Genomic DNA, 19,435 nt, shown 5'->3' on the forward strand with positions numbered 1-19,435 from the left:
TTTCTAACTAAAAATGCACTTAGAAACAACTTGGCACAAGTATTTGTTTTACATTCAGTATTAAATTGGCACTATGTCTGGCCTCTGGCAGCACCGACTATACTCCCCTTTGTTTGCTACCACTCCGTGCTCCAGCACGGAAGCCAACACCTGTGGCCATATAAAAGGCTATGTACAGCAGCTGCAGGACTCAGATGTCCACACTGAAATAAATTTCTAAAGCATAAGCATTTGGATGTGTGGCTGGCTTCCTCATCTGAGTCTTTTCAAGGCCTTCTTTGGAGGTTCACGCTGCTGGATGCTGTAACTATCAACTATCTGCAGTGTTACTACTGAGCAATGTGTAGTGGTAACACAGGACAGCCTCATACTTAGAAAAGATGCTCTTGGTTGTGCTGAAGTAAGGCTGCCACTGCAGACGATAGTTTTTGCAGGTTTTGTCAATCACGATACCACTGATGCAGATATATGTAAGGAAGGGCGGAGTCTATCCTAAAGATTAATATGAAAGCTAAGTACCAGTAAATCACGATATGAATTTCTGCTTAAAACTTTGTTCTCTGGAATTAATTTATTTAATCCATGGAAAAGATGAATATAAGTCCTTTTAGTATGTATGTAAATGACCTGCTCTTATTTGGGATCAAATAATCATAAAATCAATTTTTACAACACACTGTTCCTAACGTATGGTATGCAGACCTTTTATTACGGCTGTATATCTGTATGGGGCAAATGACTAAAATTGCTACTCAGAGCAATATGTGCTCACATACTCAGGTACAGCGTGTACTCAGAAACATGCTCAGACTTGCTACTCGTAACTCATAAGAGCAACTGAACTTACATTTCCTATGCAAACAATCTAGAGTAAAAATGCCAATACGGAAGGGTTTTTTTAGAAAAAATGTTAGACTACACAGTCGCTTCCTTTCTTAACTGCAGTATAACTTCCTTGTGTGGAAAAGCTCTTAAATAAATGGAAACAGATATTCAGAATTACAGACTGTGCTGTCCTGCTCTCAATACAGAATATGTGTAACAAATGGGTAAAAATGACACGTTTCCATTTAAAGAAACGTGTTACACATGCAGGTAACAACACATTAACTGTTTGTGCCAAGTTCTGTAAATGCAATTGCTCTGATATTATTAGAACAAGGCACTGGAAGTTGCAATGTTATTTACATTATGCTGGATGTTGGAATATAAAAGCATATAGAAGCTACAGACATACTCTTGAGTTGCACATGTGCAAACCTGAGATAAATGCTAATGAGAAAAGAAATTAGCTCTAAGGATTCAGCAACACTGTCACAAACAAATCATTAAAAAGGGCAAAGATGATTCACTGACATGGCAACTTGAAAAGCAATATTTAAAATTATCATGAGTCTCTTGTCTTCTCCATGGCATCCACTAACCCAGAATAAAGGAAACCAAATTTTTCAGATCAGCAGTTTAATGTTTTCTGATTTATATCTTTCTATGGCATTTGCATATTAGATTGCACTGCATACTCTGAGTATTTAGCTAGATGACCAAACCAAAACACCCAGAAAAGTTCTGATGCAGCTTAGCTTGATCCACATCTTACATGGAATAACAAAGTCAGGGGACGCATCTGTACACCTGATGATCAGTTTTTGATTTCCATACCTGTATTTTCTGTTAATTTCAACCTTGATCTAATTGTTTGATTGTTTCCATCAACAAGAGGAATACTTTTTATTTAATTAAGCAGTCTGAAAGCTCTTGGAAGATTTTCATATCTAGTGAATTCTGAGCTTACTACATGACGACCATGCTGGTTTACCATTATTGCTTCTCTTTGGTGGCAAGACAAGGGAAAGATGGAAAGTCACAGTATCATTACTGACGCTGATGTTAGGAATCAGCTGCATCTTAGTTTCATGTGTGCATTTACTACCTATACTTTCAAGCTGTTATCGCCTGCTGAGAAGATGAGGACAAGCCAGCATGTTGCTGATATAATTATTAATGAGCTAACACTTGCAAAGCAAAGTTTCTGCAAACCAGGTATCGATGGATAAAGCACCCTGGTCTATCCCATTAAAAACACAGCATTTACTGAGTATAGACAGCAGCAGATCATATGAAGGAGGCTGACAACCTTCATACAGTTTTCTACACTCACTGGTATTTGATAAAACAACTTTTTCCCTATGTTTTGTATATAAGTTCAGATTGGCCTGCACAAAATTACAACACGACTTTGGTAAACAACACACACGGTGGTACTTGGATCCCAATATGCATGACGTGATTCACTGCCCATGTAGAGTGTTCGCGGAAGACAAACAGCTTTTTTATCAAATCTAGTGAGGATTTTTTTCTCTTCACCTCCAGCATAAGTGCCATCCTATTCCTGGAATGTATTTGGGCTACTGAAACTCCAAACCAGTTTGACCATCGTATTTGATGGAACTACTCTGAAATAGGTAACAGCTGACATGGTGAAAACACCGATGACTTTGAACTCAGCAATTGTAAAGACAAAAAATACAGAAAAGTTCAAACCTATAGACCAGATGTTAAAAGTAGTGTAATACACACTATGAGACCAGGTACTAGATGCTGCTTGTTTTCTGGAATACATATCAATATTTCTGCAACGTCAGCACTGATCTTTGCTTCACAAAAGCTTGGTACATATCTGCATGGTACACGTAAGAACCTTTCATTTCTAGTAGACACGGTCATGAACTTCTGTTTCTCTTATTCTTGGACATTTTGCCAAAGGTCAATAGGATGAAAAATGCTTTCTGTGGGACTCCTTGCAAATCCTTCCTGGCTATCATAATGAAAACAGGGCCCAAGACAAAATGGATCACTGCAATTGAACGAAGTCAGATTCCCAGCATAATATTCTCCATGATCCAGCATGTAACTGTTGTTTCTCCGGCTTACCTGAAACACCCTATGTCATTCCTGACTTTAAGGTAAGAGCCATGTAAGTCTGGGCTTAACAGCGTTATGCGGTGTCCTGGTTTCAGCTGGGATAGAGTTAATTTTCTTCACAGAAGCTAGCGTGAGGCTACGTTCTGGGCTTGGGATGAAAAAATGTTGATAACGTGCTGACACTTTGGGTTGTTGCTAAGCAGTCAAGGACTAACCAGCTTCTCATGTTGGCCTGCCAGCAAGAAGGCTGGGAGTGCACGGGGAGCTGGGAGGGGACACAGCCAGGACAGCTGACCCAGGCTGGCCAAAGGGATATTCCGTACCGTATGATGTCATGCTTGGTATATAAAGTTGGGATGAAGAAGAAGGATGGGGTGGGGGGATGCTCGGGGTTTACAGTGTCTGTCTTCCCAAGAAACCATTACGTGTGATGCAGCCCTGCTTCCCTGGAGATGGCTGAACCCCTGCCTGCCCATGGGGAGTGGGGAATGGATTCCCTGATTTGCTCTGCTTGCGTGCGCGGCTTTTGCTTTGCCTGTTAAACTGTCTTTATCTCAAACCATGAGTTTTCTCACTTTTAGCCTGCTGATTTTCTCCCCCATCCCACCGTGTGGGAGTGAGTGAGCAGCTGCGTGGGGCTTAGTTGCTGGCTGGTGTTAAACCATGACAGGCAGAAAATAATTAATAACTAAACAGCACTTGGTGGCAATACCTTTTTTTTTTGGCAGTACTGTGTTGTAAGTTCCTATTAAATTTGCTGTTTATTAGCAACTCTTGGTCTTTTTAACTTATTTCATGAATAAGAGCCTTGATTCAGTATTTTTATGCAGATAAATATGTAGGCTATATTTCTATATTACTACTGGCTTTAGTATGTCTAGCTCTTTCAATTGAGCTAACTATTGAAATAACTTTCCAACTTGCTATTATATTATTACTCTTTCCATTATTAAGACATTGACAAATTTGTTCAAAGTGCAGTAAAAATATCAAGTAAAGCTTGATGTAGGGCCAATTATTGCAGTTCCTAAACGCCCAGCTAACGATAACTTAACTTAGTGAGTACCATATTATAATTATAGTCCTTCAACCTGATTTTACAGTGTTTTTACCTAAGTCACTTAGAATGTTTTTGATCTCATTTTTGAATAATAGAACATACTAAATGTTTTAGAAAGACTATATATATAATTGAATAGCAATAATATATTATTGAAAGTTGCTCCATAGTAGAAAATTATTTTTTCAGTGTCCCAAGTACTGCGAAGAAGCCATTCCCAGTTTCCAAGAGAAATCATGAAAATTACATAAATGTAAACCCTGAGAGGATGTAAGAGATCATCTGAAGCAGGATGTAGCAAAGCAGATCACCACTGCAGATATTTTCTAACCTCTTCTTTAAAACCTCTAGTGGTAAGAATCTGCACAATCTCCTCAGATTATTCTAAACTTATTGAAACATTTTTTTGTACTAACACCTTAAATTTGCCTTCCTGCAAAATAATTCTAATTGCTGCCTTGATCTCACTGGCTACAAAGAAGAATTTGTCTTTGCTCCTTAACAGACCTAGAATAAAAAATCTCAGATCCTGAAGTTTTTTCTCACTGGTCATGATGTATATTTTTTTAATATTCTTCCTCTCCTCTGGACCCATGAAACTTATATATGTGATATCTGTATGTGGCGGTCAGTGACCACAGTGCCACTCCAGCAAGAGATGCCTGATCCTTGTGCCATGTTCATACTGAAGGCTCTTGATGCAGCTGTGAAGAGTACCTGGGGCTTTCAAAGGGCAAGGAAAAAGTGGTGGCACACAGTGCTGCCACCACCATGTCCTCTGTGTGCCTTATCCACTCGATCCCATTCCACTTCCTCAGCTTACTGGAAATTTTTGATCTTCTCTGTTGCAGTGGAAACCCCAACACGTGACACAACAGCACAGACAGCTGGGAGAGAGCAATATTCGGCCTTAATTTCTCACATGCAACATTCTTTTTCCTAAATTTCAAAATAACGTTTACTTTATTTGAAACAGGAGGGCATTCTGGACTTTCATTATTCTTATGGCTCATCACAACTCCTGAAGCATTTCCCATGATACTAGTGCTCAGTCAGTTAGTCTGCACTTTGTGTTTGTACCTTTGATTCTTCCCTACTAAGTTTACCCTTTGCAGCACCTTTACCGTATTTCACCTTCTTGATCTATATATTTAGCAATATCACTTTGGACTCTGCATCTGTCTTGTATCACTCTTACCTCATCCAGGCTGGGTACTCACCAAAGCTGTACTCTGTGCTATCATGCAAATTCATATTGGATGTTCACTACACCAGAGCAAAGACGAACCCCTTGCGCCTGCGGTGGGTTCACCCTGCCCGGAGGCCACGTGCCACCAAAGCCGCTCTGTCACTCCCCTCCTCAGCTGGACAGGGGAGAGAAAGTGTAACAGGAAGCTTGTGGGTCGAGATAAGGACAGGGAGAGATCAGTCAGCAATTACTGTCACGGGCAAAACAGACTCGACTTGGGGAAATTAGTTTAATTTATTACCACTTGAATCAGAGTAGGGTAATGAGAACTAAAACCAAATCTTAAATAAACACCTTCCCCCCACCCCTCCCTTCTTCCCAGGCTCAACTTCACTCACGATTTTCTTCCCCTCCTTCCCCCGAGTGGCGCAGGGAGATGGGGAATGGGGGTTGTGGTCAGTTCATCACACGTTGTCTCTCCTGCTCCTTCCTCCTCAGTGGGAGGACTCCTCACACTCTGCCCCCGCTCCAGCGTGGGGTCCCTCCCACGGCAGACAGTCCTCCATGGACTTCTCCAATGTGAGTCCTTCCCACAGGCTGCAGTTCTTCACGAGCTGCTCCAGCCTGGGCCCCTGCGGGGTCCCAGGTCCTGCCAGCAAACCTGCTCCAGCCGGGGCTCCTCTCTCTCCCCATGGGGCCACAGGCCCTGCCAGGAGCCGGCCCCAGCGCGGGCTGCCCACGGGGTCACGGCCTCCTTCGGGCATCTCCCTGCTCCGATGTGGGGCCCTCCCCGGGTGTGGGTGCAGATCTGCTCCCCCATGGAGCTCCATGGCTGCAGGGGCACAGCCAGCCTCACCAGGGGCTTCCCCGGGGGCTGCCGGGGACCCTCTGCTCCGGCGCCTGGAGCCCCTCCTGCCCCTCCTGCTGCTCTGGCCTTGGTGTCTGCAGGGCTGTTCCTCTCACACGTTCTCACTCCTCTCTCCGGCTGCAATTGCTGTTGCTGTTTTTTCCCCCCTTCTTAACTCTGTTCCCCAGAGGTGCTGCCACCGTCGCTTATGGGCTCGGCCTTGGCCAGTGGCGGGTCTGTCTTGTAGCCGGCTGGCACGGGCTCTGTCGGACACAGGGGAAGCTTCCAGCAGCTTCTCAGAAGCCTCCCCTGCAGCCCCCACTGCTACCAAAACCTGGCCACGCAAACACAATACCCCACCTCACATGAGACCTCCTATTACTTTTAAAATGTGTCATTAATAAGAATTTTGGGGCTATGGTTTCAAATTTTCAAGATTCCATGCTATAGCTGAATCTCTATTTTCTATTTTTTCTGGGAGAATGTAGGCATGGAGCATTATCATTGGAGTTACCAATTAGGGATACACCAAACCTACTGCTTACTGCTGGGCCAGCTACTCTGCTAATATTTGATTAGCCTGATAAATTGATTGTAAATAACCAACTCCATAATATCCCTCAAAATCAGAGCGAGAGCTATAAATGTCCTGTACCTTTCTTTGCCTTCTGCAGCTGTCTGGGGCTCCCTTATCCTGCACAAGTCCTCAAAGACAAAAGCTTGCAGATTGCTACTCTATGTACTGTAGGAGTAATTCAAACAAGTGATCAGTGCAACCCTTCTGCCAAGTTCAGATTGTCACAGAACAGTTTCAACCTTAAAGGGGTTGCTATAAAAACACTATCCAGAAATGTGTGAAAATTAAATTTACCTTGTGCACAGCAAGCTCATTTTCCTCTCCTGCAACCATGACCGAGTTGATTTAATGAACAATATGTAATTACAAGGAGCAAAGGGAAAAAAGAGCATCAACAAGGTACATGAACAGGCTCGCACAAGATGCCTAATTTCAAGAGAACTATAACTATTTTACAGACCTCTCCTCTGGCGAGCCAACTGCTAGGCCAGCTGGTAGCTCTAACTCTCCTGCTCCTGCTCTTTAGTCAGGGACTGAAAGCTCTTGCTGGGAAACACAGCTGAATTCAAATGGCTGTTGAACTTTTGTGGAAGCAGTTTGCAGTGTGCTCACTGTCACCCTCCCTGGTGTCCCACTCTGCTCCACAGCCCCTCTACTGCTCTCCACCCTGGGACCCCTTAGCGTAGAAGGTCAAAGAAAGTGAACTGTCCCGATGAGCAGGCCAGGTTAAAATGGATGAGGAGAAGACTGAGGTATTCAACAACTTCTTTGCCTCAGTCTTCACTGGCAATCTCTCTTCCCACACCTCTCGAGGGGATGGACTGCAAGATGGGGACTGGAGGAGCAAAGTTCCTCCCACTGTAAGAAAAGATAAGGTTTGAGACCACCTGAGGAACCTGAACATACACAAGTCTATGGGACTTGACAAGATGCATCCCAGAGTCCTGAGGGAACTGGCTGATGTAGTTGCCAAGACACTCTCCATGATATTTCAAGTCACGGCAGACAGGTAAAGACCTGGAGACTGGAAAAAAGGAAACATTGCACCCAGTTTTAAAAAGGGTAGGGGGAGGACCCAGGAGGACCCTGGGAACTACTGACCTGTCAGCCTTACCTCTGTGCCTGGGAAGGTCAGGGAACAGATCCACATAGAAGCCATGCTAAGGCCACAACCTAGTGGCCTTCCAGGATGGAGTGACCACGTCAGTGGGCAAGGGAACAGCTACAGACGTCATCTGTCTGGACATCTGCAAGGCCTTTGACGTGGTTCCCCACAACATCCTTCTCTCTCAATTGGAGAGATAGGGATTTGATGCGTGGACTGAGGAGTGGATGAGGAACTGGTAGGATGGTGGCACCCAGAGGGTAGTGGTCAACGGCTCAACGTCCAGATGGAAATCAGTGATGAGCGGTGTCCCTCAGGGGTCCATATTGGGACCAGTACTGTTCAGTATCTTCATCAGTGACATAAAGTGGGATTGAGTGCACCCTCAGCAAGTTTGCAGATGACACCAAGCTGAGTGGTGCAGTTGACATGCCTGAAGGACGGGATGCCATCCAAAGGGACCTGGACAAGCTTGAGAAGCGGGCCCGTGAGGTTCAACAAGGCCAAGGGCAGGGTCCTGCACCTGGGTCAGGGCAACCCCCAGTATCAATACAGGCTGGGGGATGAAGGGATTGAGAGCAGCCCTGCACAGAAGGACTTGGGCGTACTGGTGGATGAAAAACTGGACATGAGCCGGCAATGTGTGCTCGCAGCCCAGAAGGCCAACCGTATCCTGGGCTGCATCAAAAGATGTACGGCCAGCAGGTTGAGGGACATGATACTGCCTCTCTACTATGCTTTGGTGTGACCCCCCACCTGGAATACTGTGACCAGCTGTGGAGTCCTCAGCACAGGAAAGACATGGAACTACTGGAGCGTGTCCAGAGGTGGGCCACAAAATGTTCAGATGGATGGAACACCTCCCCTATGAGGCCAGGCTGAGAGAGTTGGGGTTGTTCAGCCTGGAGAAGAGAAGGCTTCGGGGAGACCTTATTGCAGCCTTCTAGTACTTGAAGGGGGCTTCTAAGAAAGCTGGGGACAGAACTTTTAGCGGGGCCTGTAGTAATAGGCCAAGGGGTAACAGTTTTAAACAAAAAGAGGGTAAATTTAGCCTACATAGAAGGAGGACATTTTTGACAATGAGGGTGGTGAAACCCTGGCACAGGTTGCCCAGGTAGGTGGTAGATGCCCCATCCCTGGAGACATTCAAGGTCAGGTTGGAGGGGGCTCTGAGAAACGTGATCTAGTGTAAGATGTCCCTACTCATTGCAGGGGGGTTGGAATAGACTAGATGACCTTTAAATGTTCCTTCCAACTCAAACCATTCTATGATTCTATGATTCTAGCTGTGGGTAATCCTTGCATTTTTACTAGCGCCTTCAGCCATTCCAGCTCTCAGTAACACTGCACACAATGTAGAAAACTAACACCAACCACTTGTCCACATGATACTTGCACATCTCAATTCCATCTTGAACATTAGGAAACATTTCTTCACCAAAAGGGCTGTCAAGCATGGGAACAGGCTGCCCAGAGGAGTGGTTGAGTCAATATTGCCAGAGGTATTTAAAAGATGTGTAGATGTGGCAGTTAGGGTCATGGTTTAGTGGTGGATTTGGCAGTGTTAGCTTTATGGTTGGACTCAACAATCTTAAGGATCTTTTCCAACTCAAATGATTCTATGACATTCCATCCTTAAACAGCTTCTCACACCTCACACAAACCTCTCCAGCCTTCTTCTGTCATTTCAGTGTCCAAATTTTGCTTTCTGGTGCTAGATAATATTGTTGTCAGCTAGCAAAATCATACTGTAGATACACCAGCGCTAGGTCAAAAAACCCATGGATTTGCAGATGCAGAGCTCCACTTGATTGTATGTCTTTTTTTTAAAATATATACCTCTCAATTACAATAAAAAAACAGATATAAACTAAATGTTCTTCTGGTGTACTCATTTGATTCTTTCACTTAGGTCCCTTTAGAGGTGACATCAAATATCAACTGAGCACTTCACCCCTGCTGGACTTCCCTTTCCTCTGCATATCTCAAGAAGGCATGGTTTTCATTTCAGCCCTTTCCCACTATGCTTTGTGTAACTTGGGTACGTGTTCTTCAGCCTGCTTTTTCCCTGTCCTGTCTGTGTTCCTGGAACTTTGCTGTTAATATTAATTGTATTAAGCACCAGGTCATAATTAAACCTTTTTATGTAAGGAGGGTAAGATAAAGAAGAATGTATTGAAACAAAAGGACCCTTGAGGCTTTAGCTTTCTGGGTCACTCTTTACTTGCCCACTTTCCCTGTTAGATAATGAGCTGAATTTTCCTTCATCTTTCTCTTGGGTCTAATGGCTTTTGCAAAACATGTTCTTGTTTCCTGTAATGTCCCCTGCTAGATTGAATTCATTTTGTATCTTCGCCATTCTTCCTAGTATCTTCAACCTGTCACAGGGCAGTGGTTTTCCAGACTCTGAGTTTGGCAGAACATCAGAAAGGGAGTTTTAACATAATAGCTGAAGCCACCACCTCATGAGAGTTTGTGAGCTCCAAGACTACTCCATAGTGTAAACCCAAGTGCAGTATGTGGGAATGACTTGGAGAGAGGCAACAAAAGTACATTCCTGACCTGAACTGATATGTTAACATAGAAGCCCGTGGTAGCAAAGAGACTGGGGTTCTGCAGGGACATGAATGGAGTGAAACAGCAGAGAAACCTACCTTAATAATAGAATTTAATTATTCACCCCCTAAGAGCGAGCAGCAACTGAGACTCATGCAACAGCACCAAAAAGCAAGCAGCATGGAAAGGCTGGGGGAGCAAGTCTGAAAACAGCATGCATTTGCCCACCACTGCTGCTGAAGGTTTGCCTAAGTTTATTCTGTCATACTGCCTTCTGCCAAGGACTTCTGCTTTTTACAATACTGACAGCTGCTAAATTCCACCTTCTTCACAGCTAGTGTGCCTGGCTGGCATTTATGCTTATTGCTTACCTTCCCCCATAAAAGTTTTTTTATAGATTCCTGATTTGAAGCTGCAAAGATCAACTCACAGGCCCAGTATCAAAACCAAAAGGCTAAGGGAGTTCCCCTTCCTTCAGTTTGGTTGGATGGGGCTGATCAGAGAGTCAGGGAAACATCTGGCATGTAAAGGAAAGATCTTTGGCAAAAAATTTGGACAAGGTTAAGTTCTGGCCTCATTGACAGAGACCCTATGACTCAACATCTATGATTTATTTTTTGTTTTTCCACTTACACTGATAGTAAGAGATGATACTTACTTTTTTCTTATCATATCTCAGCTCCACATTAAAAATTTCTATTGTGGAACGGTAGTGAAAATTATTCAGCAATGATGTATCTTTACAGTCATCTTAATACCTAAGGATATATTGAATCTTATTTTCTCCTGCATTAAACTGAGTCACAAAGACCTATTCAGAATTTGAGAGACTATCCAATGTAGCACCCCATGCACCCAAGCTGGCAAATGTCACCTCTTTATCAAAGACACACTGATGAGTTCAGAGTTGTTGAGTTCAGTGCCATAAGAATAGTTTATTAACCACACTGTTACAGATGATGTTCTGAAGCTGCTGTTGGTGTGATACTGCACACTTAAATATCATGTCTCAATCTAATTAAGCGTGTGAATTTAGATGAGAAAGGTGACTGCAGGTTGTGCACTTCTCTTAACAATTTGTTCAACTTGCAGGATTGCATCTGTAATTATGTGGTTGTGTTCTTGTTACCCATAACTATGTCTTGAACAAGAAGACTTTTAAATTCACTATTTTTCTCTCTTTCCAGTTATCTAATATACTCTATAATGTTTCACAGAACTTCCTTTGCAGAGCCATCAAACACTAAAAAAATGTTTATTTAAAAAAAAAATTATGGAACAATACAAGTAATTTCATTTTGTTCCATTACTCATTTTGATTTAAATTCAGGTATTTAGGCAGTATATCAAGCTAAAAACTCACTAAAATTTAGTGCTTGTATATACGCGAAAATTGACTTCTATAGCCATAATCAAATAATTAAACAGATTTCGTCAGGTCAGTGTAATTCCCTATTTCTACTGCAGAGTAATTATACTGGAATAAAGCCACTTTAATTCCAGAATAGACTGTCCACATGGGGAGCTATATTGAAAATAATTATTTGACTACAGCTATGCCACTCGCTTGCCCCCTGAAAGCAAGCCATCAACATAAAAATCTTGCCTCTTTCAGAGAAGCAAAGCCATGTTGGCTCAATCTTATTCCACAAACAACAGCAGAGTGCTTCGTCAGAAGAATGAACACACAACGTGGAGAACAGGAGATCTTAGGTCTCAGTTCAGCACTGAGTGGTGAGGCGCAGTGATGCACTTTGCAGCTTTTTACCATGTAAAAGGTTCTGAGATGCTCTGGGATGTGGAATGAAGAATGTGGATAGAAACTGCAGCCTTTTGTGTAAATATATATTTTATAACAGCGTGGTCCATCACAGAGTTAACTCCAGATGAAAGGAGCAGAAGATGGGCTACTGCAGCACTCCCTCCCTCTGCTGCCCCATGGATACCTCTCGCCTGGCAGGTATTGCCTCTCACCTCCACTGCTCTGCCGCAGCCTGGGGGCCTGACGCTGAGCGAGCCTCTCTCTGCCTTCACCTTCCAAAGCAGGGGAGCCCCAAGGGGCTCACTCACATCTCACCCTACACCAATGCAGGTGTATGTTAGGGAGTGTTTCAATTGCATAGAAATCGAAGATTGTGAAGACCAAGTAGAGTGCTTGTGGGTAAGGATGAGGGGGAAGGCCAATGAGGCAGATATCCTGCTGGGAGTCTGTTACAGACCACCCAACCAGGACGAAGAGACAGATGAGACATTCTATAAGCGACTGGCAGAAGTCTCGCATTCGCTGGCCCTTGTTCTTGTGGGCGACTTCAACCTACCGGACATTTGCTGGAAGTATAACACAGCAGAGAGGAAACAGTCTAGGAGGTTCCTGGAGTGTGTGGAGGATAACTTCCTGACACAGCTCGTGAGTGAGCCCACCAGGGGAGGTGCCTTACTGGACCTGCTGTTTACAAACAGAGAAGGACTGGTGGGAGATGTAGTGGTCGGAGGCCGTCTTGGGCTTAGCGACCACGACATGATAGAATTCTCAGTTGTGAGTGAAGTAAGGAGAGGGGTCAGCAAAACTGCTATCATGGACTTCCGGAGGGCAGACTTTGGCCTGTTCAGGTCACTGGTTGAGAGAGTCCCTTGGGAGACAGTCCTGAAGGACAAAGGGGTCCAGGAAGGCTGGACAGTCTTCAAGAAGGAAATCTTAAAGGCGCAGGAGCAGGCGGTCCCCATGTGCCGTAAGAAGAGCTGGCGGGGAAGGCGACCGACCTGGCTGAACAGGGAGATTTTGCTGGGACTCAGGGAAAAGAGGAGAGTTTATCATCTCTGGAAGAAGGGGCAGGCAACTCACGAAGAGTACAAAGATCTCGTTAGGTCAAGCAGGGACAAAATTAGAAAGGCAAAAGCCCAGCTAGAGCTCAGTCTGGCTACAGTCGTAAAGGATAATAAAAAATGTTTTTACAAATATATTAACAACAAAAAGAGAGGCAAGGAGAATCTCCATCCCCTACTGGATATGGCGGGGAACATTGTCTCCAAGGACGAGGACAAGGCTGAGGTACTTAATGCCTTCTTTGCCTCAGTCTTTAATAGCCAGTCCAGGTATCCACAGGGTATTCAGCCCCCTGAGCTGGAAGATGGGGATGGAGAGCACAATGTACTCCTCATAATCCAGGAGGAAGGAGTCAAGGACATGCTAAACCACCTGGACACCCACAAGTCTATGGGGCCTCATGGGATCCACCCGAGAGTACTGAGAGAGCTGGCGGAGGAGCTTGCCAAGCTCCCCTCCATCATTTATCAGCAGTCCTGGTTAACAGGGGAGGTCCCAGAAGGCTGGAGGCTTGCCAATGCGACGCCCATCTACAAGAAAGGCCGGAAGGAGGATCCTGGGAACTACAGGCCTGTCAGCCTGACCTCTGTACCGGGGAAGATTATGGAGCGGTTGGTCTTGAGAGTGCTCACAGGGCACCTGCAGGACAACCAAGGGATCAGGCCCAGCCAGCATGGGTTCATGAAAGGCAGGTCCTGCTTGACCAACCTGATCTCCTTCTATGACCAGGTGACCCGCCTAGTGGATGAGGGAAAGACTGTGGACGTTGTCTACCTGGACTTTAGTAAAGCCTTTGACAGCGTCTCCCACAGCATTCTCCTGGAGAAACTGGCGGCTCGTGGCTTAGACAGGTTTACTCTTCGCTGGTTGAGGAACTGGCTGGATGGCCGAGCCCAGAGAGTTGTGGTGAACGGCTTTAAATCCGGCTGGCGGCCGGTCACAAGTGGTGTTCCCCAGGGCTCGGTTCTGGGGCCGGTTTTGTTCAATAGCTTTATTGATGATCTGGATGAGGGAATCGAGTGCTCCCTCGGTAAGTTTGCAGATGACACCAAGTTGGGTGGGAGTGTTGATCTGCTGGAGGGTAGGAGGGCTCTGCAGAGGGATCTGGACAGGCTGGATCGATGGGCAGAGGCCAACTGTATGAGGTTTAATAAGGCCAAGTGCAGGGTCCTGCACTTTGGCCACAACAACCCCATGCAACGCTACAGGCTTGGGGAGGAGTGGCTAGAGAGTAGCCCGGCGGAAAGGGACCTGGGGGTGCTGGTTGACACCCGGCTGAACATGAGCCAGCAGTGTGCCCAGGTGGCCAAGAAGGCCAACAGCGTCCTGGCCTGTATCAGAAAGAGTGTGGCCAGCAGGAGTAGGGAAGTGATTGTGCCCCTGTACTCGGCACTGGTGAGGCCGCACCTTGAATCCTGTGTTCAGTTTTGGGCCCCTCACTACAAGAACGATGTTGAGGTGCTGGAGCGTGTCCAGAGAAGGGCAACGAAGCTGGTGAGGGGTCTGGAGCACAAGTCTTATGAGGAGCGGCTGAGGGAACTGGAGCTGTTTAGTCTGAAGAAGAGGAGGCTGAGAGGAGACCTTATTGCTCTCTACAACTACCTGAAAGGGGGTTGTGGCGACGAGGGTGTTGGTCTCTTCTCCCAAGTAACTAGTGATAGGACAAGAGGAAATGGCCTCAAGTTGCGCCAGGGGAGGTTTAGATTGGATATTAGGAAAAATTTCTTCACTGAGAGAGTGGTCAGGCATTGGCACAGACTGCCCAGGGAGGTGGTGGAGTCGCCATCTCTGGAAGTGTTCAAAAAACGTGTGGATGTGGCGCTTCAGGACATGGTTTAGGGGACATGGTGGCGCTGGATTAATGGTTGGACTTGATGATCTTGAAGGTCCTTTCCAACCTAGTGATTCTGTGATTCTGTGATTCTGTGAAGTGGCTGGTCCTCTCTACTTCTTTCTACTGCTGTCATTTACAAAGTGAGTTGCAGAGTGAACAGAGCTGTAAAATTCTGCTTTTTGAACTGTGTCTTTGTTTCACTAACAGTAGTTAAAATGGTTTAGTATTCTAGACTTAAAGGACAGGCTTCAGCTGGTCAATTACATACTACGTGCGTCCAATATCCAATACTTGCAGGTGAAGAAATTCTTCCTTCAGCCACACAGCTACTGAAGCAGAGGTATTTCACCTCCAAGGCCCTTTAAAATTTGACTCCCCAAGCTCTCAATACGATATAAAAATGCACAGTTCTTGCAAAAGTCACTTGAACTAAAAAGATAAGAAAGCTGGGTCACAACTCACCTCGATCTGTGTCATACAGGAAAACAAAGCGGTTCCATTCATAATGATCCAGCAAGCTCAGGAGGGCTCCCCGCAGAGACGGCCGCAGCTGCAGCACAAACTGACTCTCGCCCTCCGTGGGGAAACTCGGCGTGATGAGGGAGATGTGCAAGGCGCTGCAGAATGAGGTCAAGGTATGTACTGATCTCTTATCATACAGTCCAAAAATGGCAAAAACTCCTCTAGAATACTGGGAGCAAACTGGGAAAAAAAAACCAAAAACAAACAGAGTTCAGCTAATGACAAAATCTGTAAACATATACTTACACATTCCAACATCCCCACATTTTTAATTTGACGATTTCCATTTCTGCTGGTATTTAACTATACACAATTTTCACATGTGTTTCATTCTGGAAACCAATAAATAAATAGCTAAGTAACATTTGGTCATTTTTGTATTCTGTTCATAGAACATTATTATGTATGGTGTTTTCACTCTGAAAGAAAATACAAAATAAATAACATGTATTTTTGCACACCAGTGAAAAGTCAACATATGCTGTTTTAACCATAGCTCTGCATATTATCAGGCATTGATCATTTCCATTATCTTAAACACAAAAGTGTCTACATTTTAAAATGTGAAAATTATTTCAAAGATGTTACTGACCTCATAAGTGAAATCTGGACGTTTTGAATAGTAACAGTGTAGAACCTTCACTCCCTTTTAAGCAGAAGGCTCTTGTGCTACATTAAAACTCTACTACAGACACTGAGTAAAAGCCTACTTCATGAATAATCTACTTGACTTTAAGAGAGCAGTTTAAGGAAAATGTAGTAAGTCAGTGTGACCAGACTTTTGCCCCAAACCTTTTATTTCTACTCTGTGTCAACCTCCAAACTAGAAAACAAATTACTTGAATATATATTCTGAGTTTTGATTTGCTCTTGGACTCATTTAAGGCATAGAAAAAGACCTTTATTGATTTCAGCAAACTGGATAAGGCTTTACTGGTCTATGCACATAAAAGCAGGCATAAGGTTGTTTTCTTGAGAAAATACTGCCTTTCTAGCAACTCATAAAGGGCCCAAAGAAAAATATCCCACTTTTTTTGAAGTACAAAACAACTGACTAGAAACTGTGTGATCATTAATAGCATTACCCAACCTAGAATCACAGAAAATGGAGAAAGGAACAGTCAGGGGATCACCATATCCTTTTTCTCTTAAGTATGTATTTCATATGCTCTTCTGTTCCAGACTCTCCCTACTTGCAACGCATTCTTACATGTAGCCTAAACATGGGAAAATCTAGGTCACACCCTTTTAACTAGACGATGGCTTCCCCTCTTCTAGCCTGGAGGTCACGGTCATCCTGTGAGAGCAGCACAGTCAGGGTACAGTGTACACGCTTCGCAAATGGGCTGATTCAAACCAGTCCAGCTTTAATTCTTTCACATGACATTTACAGCATAAAAAGCAAAAAATACAAATTGTGCATCTTTCTTCTTAGACTTGGGTGATCTATCCAGTTCTGATGAGAGAACTGAAGTAAGTGGCTTGAGGGCAGTTCTGTGATATTATGTGCTGCCCCACCATTACAGCCCCTAACCTAAGGATTTTTATAGCCAGATTATATGTAAATAAAGGTTTTTAAAAAGCTTTCTTCCTTCCCCTAAGTTCCCCTTCAGTATGTCCCCTTCACTACACAGCTCTTACAAACCCCCTTAGTGTTTTCTGTGCTGGACCACACACCATACATTCTCCTAGACCCATCCAAATGACTGGCTTGCCACTCCACCAGTAATCCTAAAAAGTGTTGTTCTATGCTTTCCCACTTTCATCTTGCCTTTCTCGAATACAGATGACAAACGTGTTTAGAATTTCAGTTGAAGGTTTTCTGCTTCTTTTTGCATTACTTCCCCACCTCTGTTGTAAAATACTTCTGCTGACGTATCCTAAGATCACATTGCATTTTTCTAAATTTGCACCTCAGTGATGGCTGACTATCATCTTGGGATCAAGATTCTTCTCCTTCTTCCTTCCTAGCCATTTCCAAATGAAGAGTTTCTGCTTATAGCATAATATTTTTATTAGTCACCATTATTCATTTTTCATTATGTCACATCTATTACTGTACTGCTCAAAATTATTTACTTCCACAGTTACATTCTTAGCCTGCTCTGAACTTTTATCGAAGTCTGTATCTGCCTCACCAGCAAATTCCATCACGGTACTCTGACTTCTTATCTCTGTGTCTACTGTAAAATCAGTCTCTTAGTATCTTCCTCCTGTAGCTATGTTTCTCCAGCCTGGTAACTCCTCTTCTACCAGCATTTGTTGCCATCTTCCCCTTAGTTTCATGCCTACCTTTTAATTCTCCTGTTTGTCTCTATTTTTATAAATCACTTCTCTTAGGAGCATGTCTATTTTACTTCATTCTCTTGGAAATTGGAAGATAGGGATTAATTGCACACCTTCTACTTTAACAACTGCTGGTTGAATTTTATGCCATTTTCTGTCTATAACTATATTTTAAAGCTTTCATTCCATCAAAATCTGTTCTATAACTTTACAGTCTATTGAAGTTAAGCTGCTAGGTCCATGGCTGCCAGATTCTATGTCCTCCTTTAAAAATAGGTATTCTATTTCCTATTCACTGATCATAGGTATCACAACTCATTTAACAGCTCTACTACGAAGCACTTGTTATTGCATTTGCCCTTCAGTAAACCAATTCTTTAAGAACCATGGAAGAAAGAGGTGATTTCCCTATTCCCATTAGCCATCATACCTCTTTTAAGGTCAACATCCTCCTTGAGTGAAAATCAATGTGAAGAATCTATTAGTTTTACATCTCTAACCAGATTTTCCTGTTTTTCTGTCCCATCATCAATATATAACAGCTTCAATTATTTTCCTATTTCCTGTCTTTGTATTTAAAGATGTAAATGACCTTGATGTCCTTTCCAAGTCTCAGTTTTCACTGGCAGCCCTAACTTAGGCTCTCATTTCTGCAACAAATGTCCTCTATACCTCCTGATTTCTTCAACACAATCTTTCTTACTAAGCCTTTTTAAACACTTGTTTCTTATATCTTTCTTGTATAATCATTCATTCAGTTCTGGAGTCACATCCTGCATGTTACTTTCCCCTGCAAAGGGATTTCTCAGTGTTTTACAAGCATTTCTGTGAGGAAATGGCAGGCGTCCTCTATTTCCAAGCACAGTCTTTGCCAAGTAAAATAGTTGAATGTAAACCTTGTGTACCTAAGTGGTAGTTACTTAATTTCTTTTCTGTTTAGAGAAAACCCTTGTTAAGGCCCCGCATTGCCTTACTTCTTTGCAGTTTTACAAGGGCATAGGGTACTTTTTGTAACAAACGCTCCATACAGTAAGATTCCACATGATGAAAAAGGAATCAATACCAAGCTGTGAAATTGGACACTTAGTGGAATTAAAGCTCAAATTCATTCTCAGGATGGAGGAAAAAATGAGAGAGAAAAAAGTCAAACTTGCAATTTCATTAAATAACATGATATGACCCTAAAATACATTTAACTAAAAATAACAGAATAGCAATTCTTTGCATTTTCAAAGCAAACTATCCTTGCCACAGCTTAGATCCAAACGCAGTAAAACATTATCTGACTACCATTAAAGGCCTGAAATAACCAAGAAAACTTGTGCTGCTATACTCGAAATCAAGACTAGGAAGTTACTGAATAGTGTCCTCCTTTGCTCCTTGCTAAGAAAAAATGTTAAGATGAAGGTTATAAGAATTTTTTCTTACTTAGTACAATACCCATGGAGAGGAAAAATGCCTGTGACACTATGGAGATTAGGCTTAAACATATGCAGAGATGCTGCAATGCTCCTGAATCAATTTTACAGTAATCAGCAGCAACCACAAAAATCAGCAAAGCCATGAGGATTTGCATTCTGACTCACCACTGTTCTCAGAAAATGACTCCAGGCAAACATGACTACCTGGATTTCCCAATTCTTTATTTATTTCTCTTATACTTCTAAGGGCATTTCAAATGAACTAAATTATGCTTGGTAAAACACAGTCCCA

General features: G+C 43.4%; 1 protein-coding gene across 3 annotated transcripts in view; it reads right to left on the reverse strand.

Annotated features, from left to right (window-relative positions):
• The window catches only part of GRIA4 (glutamate ionotropic receptor AMPA type subunit 4), a gene marked incomplete at its 3' end in the record, with an annotated part of 250,182 nt that overhangs the window by 157,091 nt on the left and 73,656 nt on the right, over window positions 1-19,435 (reverse strand). For all 3 annotated transcript variants that reach the window (XM_082009469.1, XM_082009470.1, XM_082009471.1), the window contains exon 3: window positions 15,377-15,616. In XM_082009469.1, coding sequence (XP_081865595.1) covers window positions 15,377-15,616 — 240 coding nt within the window. The remainder of the gene's footprint in view (window positions 1-15,376; window positions 15,617-19,435) is intronic.

Source organism: Phaethon aethereus (assembly GCF_964289735.1).
Source record: "Phaethon aethereus genome assembly, chromosome: 1".
NCBI classification, from domain to species: Eukaryota; Metazoa; Chordata; class Aves; order Phaethontiformes; family Phaethontidae; genus Phaethon; species Phaethon aethereus.